The sequence below is a fragment of the Sphaeramia orbicularis genome, chromosome 17 (assembly GCF_902148855.1).
Source record: "Sphaeramia orbicularis chromosome 17, fSphaOr1.1, whole genome shotgun sequence".
Lineage (NCBI taxonomy): Eukaryota > Metazoa > Chordata > Actinopteri > Kurtiformes > Apogonidae > Sphaeramia > Sphaeramia orbicularis.
Genome location: NC_043973.1, coordinates 14,111,775 through 14,124,891, shown reverse-complemented (window position 1 = coordinate 14,124,891; position 13,117 = coordinate 14,111,775). Strand labels below are relative to the sequence as shown.

Below are 13,117 nucleotides of genomic sequence, written 5' to 3'. Positions count from 1 at the left end.
ACATTTAGTATTTGTGGAAGTCACACATTAGTTTATTCTACGGGTCATACACAGTCTGATCACAGCCAAACAAGATAAAGGTTCATGCGTAATCATGTCAGGATATCAAAGAGGAAGTCAAAGACTTTGACTCATATTTAATCACTCAAATTATTAGTTTCCAACAATGAGACAGAAGACGGTCAGTGCCATCCTCCTGTCACAGAGGTTTCCTGTTGACTCCCCGGCGTTAGCCGGTCCTCCGGTCCGCCACAGCCCACTGCTGACGCCCGTCTGGCCAGTGTCCAGAACACCTGCATGGGTCCGAGCTGACCCGAGTCACATTAGGACATCATGAGGACAATCGGCGGAGTCAATGAGCAACTGGACTGACTAATAAATGTTCTCACAGACATGAAGACTACATTAAATGCATTTATCAACCAGTGAATTTTGGGTCCTTGTCTCTTTCTGTGGTTGTTGCTGAATGTCCTCCCGGGCAGGATTGGCATTGATGGGTCCAGGGTCTAATTGGTTCTGGTTCTGGTGGTGGATGTGCTGCTCTGACAGTAGGATGGTGTGTCGGTGTGTTCATTGTTCATCTGTGTATCTCCGATGTGCCCATCAATCAGAGGAATGACCTTTTTCACATTATTAACAGTTTCTCAGTGTCACCTCTAAGTGTCGCCAAAGGTTCCAAAGCACTAGAAACGTGCGTACGCCAGCTATGGACTTAGCGTGAAGGACCGCACATTTCCACGGTCATTTCACTCTTTATACATCTGAACGTGAGCGTGGAAAAGGGCGTACGCCAGGTTTTTGTGCATACGCACGCTTTATGAGGCCCCAGTGTTTACAGAATATAGTCTAAAACTGTTATCATCTTACATTGAGGGAACAATTTTTAAAAGAGCATTCTATTATCTGTTATGTAAACAATGTCCCCAAGACATCCTCAGAATCTTATGACAAATGTTTTACCTTTGTTCAAATATCACATCATAGGAACATTCTGGAAAAAAAAACAAAAACATTCCATAATTTGAGGCTTTAACAACAACCCAAAATCATTTTCAAAGTATTGCTTTCAGAATGTTCTCTCTTTGATATCATGTAACATTGTGGTAACCTGTCATAAAAAATGTTCTGTGATCTGAGGCCTAAATTACATCCTTAAAACATGTTTTGAATGTTTCTAGAAGAGTGTTCTTCATTTGTTACCAGTTAATATTGCAGGAACGTTTTATAGTTGAACATTCTATAATCAGTTTCCTAAAAAATATCCCAAAAACATCCACAGAATGGTGGACCAGAAACGTTCTTCCTTGTTTACAGTTAACATTATAGGAACATTGTATTAAATGATAAACGTCCTTTAAATGTTCTTTAAACATTAAGTGACAACGTTTTCTTTTACACTTTTAACAGAACGTATAGGGAATGTTTGCCGAAGGTGTGGGAATGTTCCCTCCTAGCTGGGAGCTTCTCATTTACTCGTGCATCCCAGCTCACAGTTCACAATACAAAGGCACAAAACATTTAGTACCAGACATAACATTGTCAAAATTGCCCTTGTTTTTCTTGAGAAATTTCAGGTTGCTCATAGGTTATTTGCATTTTTGTGAAAGGATAGTTTGTAAACTTAAGTGTTTTCATAATGCAATGTTTCTTTTGCTGTTTTTCACAACTGACCATGAATGCAGCATACGCTACCGCCCACAACACCGTGTCCCTCCCGTTTCCGTCGCCGCTCGTGCTCGACAGCCCGTCTTGGATAAGGGGCGGGTGTGCGCGTTCCCGATACACCAGGAAATATGGCGGCGCTCATGACACTCAGTCAGGTAACAACTTCCAATACCTCAAAAAAAAAGTCAGTTTTGATTTATTCATCAGGAACCAGAGTCAGCGACTTTAGTTTTTACATTATAACTACACTACGAGTAGTATGAAATGTTAAATATTAGAAAGTTTGGCCGTAATAGAAACATTGTGTTGACCAAGTTAACGTTAGCTAGGTTAACTCTGTCAGCGTACTAAACTTACTATACACTTGGGTGGGATCTGCTCTTTCAGAGAAAATAAACGCGTTTCCAGTGAGCTATGAGAATAAAAACTGGTCAGAAACGAGCCTAGGTCAACTGCAAATCTGTCAGTGATTCTCTCGTACTTTTTACTTCTCAGACGAGCATCGTACAGATCATGTTAGATAGCGTCAACAGATCAGATTAGCGAGAAAACACACATTTTGATATCTGTCAACGTCCCTTTTTAACTCAGCTTTTCTTCCATAGCTATCAAGTGGAAATCCAGCTTATGAAAACTACTACAGGCAGGTAAGTTTATGCTTTGTTTTGGAAATCTACTTCTCTGACAGTTGATTCAGCTGGGCTTCATTTGTCATGTAAACCTATTAAATCCACATTGTTATGTCTGCAATACTTGGAAGCTGGATCCAGGAAACACAGGCAGGATATCAGCTGGAGAGGCAGCTCAGTTTCTGAAGAAATCAGGGCTCTCGGACAGCACTCTGGGAAAGGTAGAACATGCATAGACATCCACTTGTCTGGTATTTTTTATGTTTGTTTGTTTTGTTTGTTTATTTATTAATGTAATAACTGTTGTTATTTCTAGATTTGGGATTTGGCAGACTCAGAAAGAAAAGGTTATTTGGATAAGCGGGTATGATTATTTCCCCTAAACTTGCTGTGATTCATTGTGCTGATATTTGCATTAAAATAACGGAATTGTCTGAGAGTCTTCTTCCTCTTTTACAGGGTTTCTTCATAGCCTTGAGACTTGTGGCCTCAGCTCAGGGTGGAAATGATATCAGCCTTAACAACCTCAACCAGGCCTTAGCTGCACCAAAATTTGTGAGTGGTTTATCTACCGATGTGTATAAGAATACAACAGAAACACAAAAGCATTGAGTTGTACTTTTATATCCCAAAATAATGTTCTTTTTGCCTTCTTTATGATGTTTCAGTATCTTGTATTCATTTTAATTTTTACAGAAAGACACTAACAGCCCATTATTAACTGCTTCAACTACATCAGCTGACTCACATTGGGCAATAAGGGTAAGCTGAAACTATCTGTTGTCAAAATCTATGGTTCATTTAACTCATCCATGGTTAGTTAAATAGATGTTTTTTTTTTTTGTCCTTTTCAGCCTGATGAAAAAGGGAAATTTGAGGGCATTTTTGAGAGTCTGGCGCCTGTTAACGGTCTTCTCTCTGGTGATAAAGTCAAGCCAGTTTTGATAAACTCCAAACTACCTCTGGATATTTTAGGAAAGGTGATATCAAAGATGTACCAAAGATGCATGACCTTTTTGGATAAGAATTAAACAAGCAATAGTTGAAACTAAGCTGCACCTTTTTTGTTTTTTTTTTGTTTTTTTCAGATTTGGGACCTAAGTGATGTAGACAAAGATGGACGCTTGGACAAGGAGGAATTTATAGTGGTAAACTGTCTGTTGTCTCACTACAGCCATTATGAGAAGCTTTTCTATTTAATATTAAAAGTTGCTTTCAATAGTAGGATTCCAAGGCAGGATGGAAAGTAGTATTTCATTTTGGTAATTACGTATGAAAATAAGACAGTATGGATAAATATTCCAGACTAGTGTTTCTATAGTATTATCTGTTTTCTAAAATAAAGAAACTGGAGTCTCTAAAATGAAATTGATCAAACAAGTAGAGTGTTTTTCATGTCTTTTGGAGCATGCAGTCAGTATAGCCAAAATGTTTTCCACTGTGTGAGAGAGACACACTCCTACACAGAACTGCATCTATGCCTGGATTGTTATTTAACTTTCTGCGTAGGATTGTGGCCTGATCGGTCAGAGGAGGCAAAATGCAAGATTTTACAGTGCTGGTTTGACAAGATGTAAAGGCTCGTCTCGAATGGGAAAACAAATGCATATACAAACTTTATGCAAAATTGTTGAACATGAGTGAAACGACAAGTGTAAGTCACATTTAAGGACCAAAGCGCACAGCATTCTCTGCAGTCAGAGATAAGATGTTTTTTTTTCCCCCGAAACTAATAAAACATAAAAAAGTAGCTACTTATTACCATTAATTTACATAACAACCTTTTAGCTATTTTACTCAAAAAGATGAAGCTACAGTGAATACTAAATTTAGATAAGCATGAAATTTAGAAATGAAAAATGATTGAAAGTTGTTTTGGCATGACATGACCTTTCTGTTTTTCAGGCCATGCATCTTGTGTATCGGACCATGGAGAAGGAGCCTGTCCCATCAACCTTACCAGTGTCCCTTATCCCCCCCTCAAAAAGGAAAAAGGCTGCGGTTACGCTGCCAGGGGCTGTGTCTGTACTGCCTGCTTTTTCTGGGTTTTCATCTGGCCCTACTCCTCTCAAAGACACCCTTCGCTCCACTCCTCCTCTGAGCAGTGCCACCCCCCTCATTCCTGCTGCTGTCAACCTCTCTCCACAACACTCCTTCAAATCCAGCACACAGGTATGGTACCTCACATGTATTAACTTTAAATGGTTAAAGGTTTTGTCTGGGATATTTCGTGACATCTAGGGGTGATGGTCCCGATTGCAGCCACCTGAATACATTACTCATTCCCCTATTGTTACTGAAAAACTCTCACAGAGCCATTTTTTTGTCAGCTCTGGCATTTTTAGTTAAGGGGGTAAGTGGATGAGTCCATTCAAAGCTACTGAAACTATTAAACATGGTGGCATGATATGATATTCTGCATGTGTGGTGACCTGCTCCCTCTGCAGACATAAAGGGCTTATTCTAAAGTTACAAAACACAATGGTTCTTATTTTTGTGTAATTGTACACTAATGAAAACATAATTGTGAATATTGTATTGCATTTCTGTAAGTAGATCCTCCTAAATGTCATTGATATGGATCCTAGTGACTCAATGTCTGCTTTGTTCAGTATATTATGGACTCCTGTGGTGAAACACTACTAACCTCATATCTATGTCAATATTATAATAGTCTTGCATTTCACATTAGTATTTATTTTTGAGTTTTTGTTTTCAGTTTTGGTTTAGTTATTGCTTGGTTGTCAAAGTGATCCCCAAATGGGACTCCTGAATTTCACTGGCATGATGGACAGATTGACCGTCTGCCACACTAAAACTAGTATAGTTTTTTAAAAGAAAATTGGAATGTATATTTCATATCTACCCCAAACAATAGATGAAAACTAAAGACATTTCAGTTAATTTTAGTTTATTGTATGATTTAGAAACTATATATTTATTTACAAAATCTTTGTAAAATCTGTTTTTTATTTTTCTTTCAGCCAACAAAAAATTTAACTGATTTTGATTCTGTAGTTATAAGAGGATCTAAATGCAGAAATGGAATGTAATAATCATGTTTGTGTTTACATTAGTGTATAGTCTTGCAATTGCTGGGTTTTCTGTACTTTCTGATGAGTTGGTAAATCTACATAGGGAGGGTGTCATGTTTCCTCAGCTCTGAACGGACTCCCTCTTCTTTTTTCACGTCATAGCGAATGGCACCCAGTATTAAGATGCAAACACCAGTCTAGGTGCAGCCACCTGAGGTTGAGGATAACCTCAGGATATTTATTACGTCACTTTGTTAATCTTGCTGGTTTTCTTCAAATAAGAATGCATCTGGAGGGCAGAGTCTGTTGTTTAAAGAAAAAAACTCAATTTTGTGAATGAATTCTCATCTGTTGCTAATGGCTGGACTTGTTTGGCCACATTACTTTGTGCACAGGCCAGTCCGTTTCTCTGTGTGTTGTTATTCACCCGTGTCTTTTGGAGAAACAGGTTTCCGTGAAAAGGAAGGGAAACACAACTCTCAGTTAACACCTGTGCTATGATCACCTGACGTAACTGTTATTACATGTGTAGTGATATCCTGTTATGTCATTCAGGACAGTTTCCATATTTCTTGCTTGTCTTCTTCCTTTATTGCCAGGTCATTTTTCCCCACAATTAGTGTTTGCTGTGGTATTTGTGCAAAAGCCAGCACCTGTATGTACTGTTTGCGTCACATTCTTCTACAGTTTATGCACTAATGGTCACAAAGAGGGCTTAAATATCTCGAAAGGAAAAAACAAAACAGTCTGCTGTGCTTTGCTAATTGCTCTTTTTTCCCTGTTGTGAAAGCAAATCATTTTTTCCTACAGGTTGATATTGTCCAAATGTTGCTTCAGAGGCTGCACAGACATAGTGTGTTCCAACACTGCTTTTATACAAACATAAGGGTTACAGATAATCAGCAGAAGTCACACCTGTGTCAACTTTAAAGACTTCATTTATTTCCACTGCTGCTTAGAGGCTCCATGTTAACCTATCAGGCCCTTTGAGATGAAAACTTTTGTATATTTCAGAATTATGAATAATAATTAAAAAATAAAAACGACACTTTAGGGAGTGGGTTAACTGGGTCAACTTTTAACCAGCAATTGAGGTAAATTCAGTTAAAGAAATCAGCGGCTACAGGTATTCATTGATATACACTTACGACACCTGTACATCTTTTTTAACACATTGGCCAGTATTAGCTGATTTCAACCAGTATTGGTATGAGATATCATTTCAGTGATGACAATGGCCAATATTTATCTGGTGTGATATTGTAAAGGTTTTTGTCATACATTTGCAAGATTGTATTTGTGCTCATTCAAACATATTGTAAAAAAAGCAGAACGACTTCAAAACATTCAAGTTAACTTATTTTTTTACATGTATACAATGAAGATTTCTTTAGCCCTTTTACACTGCACTTATGTTATGGGAGTATTTCACCTTTATTCCGGAACAACGTCTGTGAAAACGAAATTGTGGGATCATTTGGTTCCACCTATATTGCAGCTTTTTAACGCCACTGGAGGTAGTAACAGAGCTGTGATAAAGGTTGAATCATGATTCCAGAATGCTATATAATAGGAACACCTCTCGTTCCACAACCAAGGTGTGATGCTTTGATGACGACGACCCTCGCACCTGAGAGACAGTGGGCGCTTATGGAGGCACTGGCATGGATTCTGCGGCAGCCGCCAGGGATGCCGCAGCTACGTGCCACTGACGCTGCGGCTACATGCCATTTTCAACTGTGGCACAAAGCCGTGGGATGCCACAGCACCCTGGGTGGCTACGGCAGAATCCATGCCAGTGTCTCCATAGGTGCACTATACGCTGCACTGCATCACGCCCCTTTGATTCCGGAACACAGTGTAAAAGTCCAGCCTGTCTCACCTTTTTACTCTTTTGGCTTGGCTGTTGAAATCAGTCAATGGTGGAAAAAAAGTGGGATCACCATCTCGTCTTTTTCCAGGATCTCTGTGTAAAAGTGGCTTTTGTTTCCTAAGCAACAAGGAGTCTAGACAACAGAAAATGACATTGGTTTCATTTATCAGCCTAATTGTCATTTTAGATTTACTGTAAGTATAGGTATCGCTCAGAATTTTGCAGTTAGTGCATCCTTGATGGTATCCAGTTAAATACATATAGGAAGGATGTTGATGAGTTCAACATAGAAGATGTATTTAGGTGTTTATTTTCTGATGTCATTTGTTGATGCTGGCTAATTTAACTTCTGAGATAATGATTGTCCTGATTGTCTACATCCATTAGAACAGCCTTTTATGTTTGGTTACTATTAAAGTTACAAATGTACCAATATCTTCCACATAACTTTAATTTCAAATGGTCACTCTCAGCAGATGAAAATAACTGAAGTTGCAGCAGACTTAAATGAGTTTTTTTGTTCTTTTGTTCGTTTATTGCAGCCTGTGGTAAACTGGGTCGTACCTGTAGCAGACCGGGAGAGGTACGCTGAGATATTCAAGAAAACAGACACCGACAATGATGGCCTTGTCACCGGCACTGAGGTCATCGAGATCTTCATGCACTCCAATCTGTCTCAGACAATGCTCGCACAGATATGGTGAGACTACAGCTCATGTCAAAGCTGATAGCATAAATCTTATTGCGTCATCCAGCAGATCTCATCGTGAAATAAATTTAAATTAAACTGTTTTAAAAAATTTAAAACAGATTTTATTAGGACAGAAACACAGCAGAAATGTATGATAGGCTCTCAGAATCTGCTTTGTTACCTGATAAACCTGGCCATTTGTTTCTAGTCAGAAACATTTCAATGTAACACAAAAAAATGGATTAGCCGATAGCAGGAGCTCCATTATAAAACCAAATTATGATCAGAAACTGGCAAAGGTAAGACAAAATTCGTAATCATCATGTCATGATGTGACCTTTAGTTTTGCACTTCTGTGGCTCATTCAGTCAGTTTTAGCGACAGAGAAATAATACAGAAAAATAGTACTGTTGAATCTGCTTAGTTTTAGCTTAACTGTGCAAAGATTGTCCCATTGATCTGCAGTTTAATGAAAGTATGTATGACATTGGCTAGTCTTTGACTGTCAACTTGCCATTTGAATGCTTGTTGTTTGAGTTATGTTCTGGTGTACAATATTTGTTTTTGTTTAGCTTTCAGCTCATGTCACCTTCTGGTGACCTAGATGTATAGAATATGTACATAACAATCACGTAGCATTATCATGGCAATGCAGACGGAACTGTGACTGCCCATAGTACCGTAGTGTCCCTACCATTATTTGTCTTAAGTGCAGCAGCCACGCCAGACTGTTATTAGGGGAATCTATGGCTCAAGAGGTAGAGCAGGTCATCCACAAACCCAAAGGCTGGTGGTTTGATTCCTGGTCTATGTTCACACAATAAAAAGGGGAAGCAAGTTTTCCTATTCGCTTTGTGGCTATTTCTCTGAATTTCTGTACATATGTGAAATGGTCTAAAAGCACACTAAATTATATATATTTTTTCCTCCACTGTTTGTTAAAAACATAAAATTGTGTTGCAGAAGGATCTTCAGACTATACTTAAGTGTTTCAACTACTCAGGGAAAATGCCAGAACCAAATTAACATCAAATCCCACTGAACACCCTGTAGACCACGATGGAGTATGGCTGGAATATATCCCCCTAAGTTAAACAGCACTCTCTGGTGGACAAAGTATTATTGCCTAAAACAATGTTTTTTTGGTCCTATATTATTACAATAATTTGTTCATAGCTTAATTGATTGTGAACCAAATCTGCTCATTTATTAAGTCGATGCAGTTATAGTCTTTCAATGGTGTCTTCTCCAGACTGGTGAAGAAGTTTCAGCTGCCTAACCTAATCTTGACCGTCACTTCATCTTAGGTGTTGTGTTAGGTCTTAAAAGGAAAGCACTTCTGCCTTTTAGGAAAGAAAGAAAGAAAGAAAGAAAGAAAGAAAGAAAGACAGAAATATTTATTAAGGACACCCTAGACTATAAATCAGTTTAGAGCAGGAGTTACAGAGGCTGTGGAACATATTGCTGTTTTTGGATCACTGTTACTTGAAACACTGTCACTTTCTCTAACGATCAGTGTGTCTCCTCTGTTCTAAAGGGGACTCGCTGACACTAAACAAACTGGCAAACTGACCCAGGAGCAGTTCTCTTTAGCCATGTATCTGATCCAGCAGAAGGTGACTAAAGATGTGGAGCCTCCCTCCAGTTTGACTCCAGACATGATTCCGCCTTCAGAAAGGACTGCAGCATCAGCAGCCGGCCCTGTGAGTACTGAAGAGTCCACTTCAACCACTGCCTCAGATTTCTACAGCACTGTCAGTTAAAAGCGCTTCTTTCTTGCACTGTTGTGTCAGTTTGTTACTTTTCTCTTCCTCGAACACAGTTACATCTAATGGAGGAATGGATAAACAGTCTTTCTTATTTCAGTATTTCCATTTTATGCTGCTACATCCCATACACCACAGGTGTCAAACCCCGGTCCTCGAGGGCCGGTATCCTGCATGTTTTAGATGTTTCCCTCTTCCAGCACACCTGACGGTCGTTATCAGGCTTCTGCAGAGTTGGATGACAGGCTTATCATTTGAATCAGGTGTGTTGGAAGAGGGAAACATCTAAAACATGCAGGATACCGGCCCTTAAGGATCTGAGTTTGACACCCCTCCCATACACCTTTTACTCCACGTCTTTGTTTTAGTGCCGTTTCAGAATTTTTTATCCTGTTCCTGTCAAGTGAAAGCCACATCTTTAAATGTGCTGAGCTAAAATCCTTCTTGAACCAAATTAACTCTTTAAAAACCCATTTGGATTTGATAGAAAATGTATTGGTGTAAAGCAGAAAACAGCTGTTTTCTCAGATCTGACTTTTTAGTAATGCTGGGTGGTATGCATAACTTAGCCTCTATTTATTTTTGTGGTTTATTCTCCTGTCAGCACTATGTAAAATATATAAAAACAAATATTTCACCATGTATATAATGAAGGCTTTATTACTGTAGGCTGTGTTGGGCCTCACAAAATGATAGCGTATGTGAAGTAATCAGTATGCATCAAACAGCTGCAGAATGTTAGAGAAACACTGTAAAAACATAACTTAAAAATAGAGATATGCCAGAAATTTTTATCATTGTTGTTTTGTTTTTTTTTTAATTTATTTTTTGAAACATTTTAAGAGATAGTTCTATAAACACTAAAGTGACCTAAAATACTGTAAGACGTATATCTAGTGTTTTAATCATTCATATCTTTTGGATGATATCTGCATACATGGATCATTAGTATGGTGGTACAGTGCTTAGCACTTTCCTCTCACAACAAGAAGGTCCTGGGTTCAATTCCAGCATAGAACAGTGTGGGCCACCCTGTGTCTGCGGGGTTCGACAGTTGGGGTTCAGCATCCAAAGACATGAAACTTAATAGGTTAATTGTTGAATGAGAGTGAGTGGTTGTTGTCTTTACACATCAGGATGCCCACAGTCAAAACAAGTCTTCTATATAATAACTCTATAATTCAGATTGTTAAATTAAATTAGTTTTAGTGGTTGATCTGATTTACCACCCAGCACTAGTCAGGACATACACAGTTTTAACAGGATATAGAAGCCACAGACATATGATTACAAGCTGTCATTTATGTGACTTTTTGAATCTATATTATTCCAGTCATTTGAGAATATCTCATTAGCTGAATAGTTTTTTTTGAGTCTTCAAAGTTATTAGAAAAATTAACATGACCCCAGAGGTACACTGTTTAGTTAATTATTGTATAAAAATGATATGCTCATGTACTTAAAGCATCAAGAGCTTAAATGCAGGGGAGAAAAAAGCAGTATTTGAAATGTCACCCCATCCATCATCATCCATCTGCTCTCAATCCAAATCAGTTTCATTTAAGTGATTGTCTTCCACTGCTGGTATCACTTTGCTCTTGTCTGCTACTCTTATGCATTAAAACTGAATAATGACTTCTGCTTAATGGATTTCTGCTGTTTAACCTGTTCTTGATCTTTTTCTATGATCTTTTTTTATACTCTCCACCAAACCTTTGACTTATGTCTGCTCTGAGATCTGAACTTGCACTAATTTCGTCACTAGGTGGCGCCTTTGTCCTATCCTGTTCCTATCAGTCTCAACGTCATACAGCTGATGTTAATAGGACTTACATTTATTAAAGCTTTTTCTCTCTTAAGTGTCTCTGTAAAAAGAAAAAAAAGGAAATGTAATGAATTCTGTTCGCTATCTACTCTGAATTTCTTCTGCTTTCTTTGTGCTTTATCTAAATTCTGTGCATGTTACAAAAGGCAAATACTGCCATCTGCTGTCAACAACAACCACAACATCTTAGTTCTATTCCTGTTGTAGCTCCCACAGTCATGCTATTATTTTCCAGATGTAATATTATTGTCACAGTGACAATATAATCATCCCATCAGATTCTTTGTTATTAAGGATGAACGTAAAATAATTATCTCATCACTATTTTCACTCATTTGGCATTGTTTTGGATTTGACAGTTTCTCTGTTAATGTTAACTGACGCTCCTCCCTCTGCTCTGGTTTAATTGTACCTGAGGGGATAGTTCATGTCACAGACCACTTGACAGTAGTTTCTTTAAATATTTCATTAATATGACTGTATAGGCTATGTCAGTTAATTATATCAAATCTGTCCTGTGCAGTTTTTGTTAACCAAACATAAAAGACAAATGCAGTTTTTACGTCTATTATTCAGTGTTTACTGCTCTTAAAATATTACTCACTACCTGTACTATACTAGTCACATAAAAACAAACAGAAATAGAAAAATTGTCAATATCAATTCTTTTATAATTATAGTATAACAGTACTAGGCCACTTTGGAAGGACAAAACAGTAAACCAGTCAGCATTTGTAACAAATGTGATATGTAAAGCCATCAGTTTTTTTTCTTCTTGTGAGAAAATTTGAGACACAAATCTGACAAAAGACGCATGACATGTTTGCTGTACAAACTGAATAAGGAATATAAGCTATAAGAAGGTTCAGATGACAACAAAAGTATGATCTTCATAAAGAGTAACATGTAAATTAACAGTGATAAAATGAGCCACTTGATAAATATTTCTTTATCAGTAAAAATAGAGTATTGGTTTACATTATGGTATGTTATTGTGTTTTATTCCATTTTCATGTAACGTAAGTGCAGATTGTTTGAAATTTTCAGGATACTCTTCCATTATTCCACTATGTTTACTACATTGTCATGTACCGAGTTAAAATATGACCTAATTTTCAGTGTAAAGCGGATCCTCATGCCTCTTCTCCTCTTTCTTTCTTTCTCTTCTCTTCTCTCTCTTCTCTCTTTCTCTCTCTTTCTTCTCTCTTCTCTTCTCTTCTCTTCTCTTCTCATTCATGTATTGTCTCCCTAGCGGTGCATGGTGTTTGTGTGTGTTTCCTTCCTGTGTCTTGTTTTGGCAGACATACCAGTGGGGAGCCCCCCTCCCCCCAAACTGCATTTGCTCATTCGCTTTATTTTCCCTCCTTTCTGTGTTCTAACATATTTTACTGTTTTTTAATCCCTGTCTTACCCCTTTTACCCTTTTGCCTGCATTGTCACACCTGTTCTCCGCTGCTCTATCTCTGTGAATGTCTCCTAGTGTCTTTTTGTTCCTCGCCATCTCTCACATGAGTCTGTCTGGATATGTCTCCTCTCAGGAAAGTACCAGTTCCACGGGGTCGGCTGAGCTGACAGGCAACAAAGAGCTGGATGACCTAAGTCAGGAAATAGCTCAGCTGCAGAGGTGAGCCCC

The 13,117-nt window shown here is 38.2% G+C and overlaps 1 protein-coding gene across 7 annotated transcripts in view; it reads left to right on the top strand.

Moving 5' to 3' along the window:
- Positions 1–1,734: 1,734 nt before the first annotated feature.
- LOC115436577 (epidermal growth factor receptor substrate 15-like 1) overlaps positions 1,735–13,117 on the top strand; it is a 29,242-nt gene continuing 17,859 nt past the window's right edge. For all 7 annotated transcript variants that reach the window (XM_030159457.1, XM_030159455.1, XM_030159456.1 and 4 more), the window contains exons 1-12: positions 1,735–1,820; positions 2,271–2,312; positions 2,426–2,515; positions 2,611–2,658; positions 2,754–2,849; positions 2,991–3,056; positions 3,149–3,274; positions 3,383–3,442; positions 4,200–4,466; positions 7,745–7,902; positions 9,431–9,596; positions 13,023–13,108. In XM_030159457.1, coding sequence (XP_030015317.1) covers positions 1,794–1,820; positions 2,271–2,312; positions 2,426–2,515; positions 2,611–2,658; positions 2,754–2,849; positions 2,991–3,056; positions 3,149–3,274; positions 3,383–3,442; positions 4,200–4,466; positions 7,745–7,902; positions 9,431–9,596; positions 13,023–13,108 — 1,232 coding nt within the window. In that variant the 5' untranslated portion in view covers positions 1,735–1,793. The remainder of the gene's footprint in view (positions 1,821–2,270; positions 2,313–2,425; positions 2,516–2,610; positions 2,659–2,753; positions 2,850–2,990; positions 3,057–3,148; positions 3,275–3,382; positions 3,443–4,199; positions 4,467–7,744; positions 7,903–9,430; positions 9,597–13,022; positions 13,109–13,117) is intronic.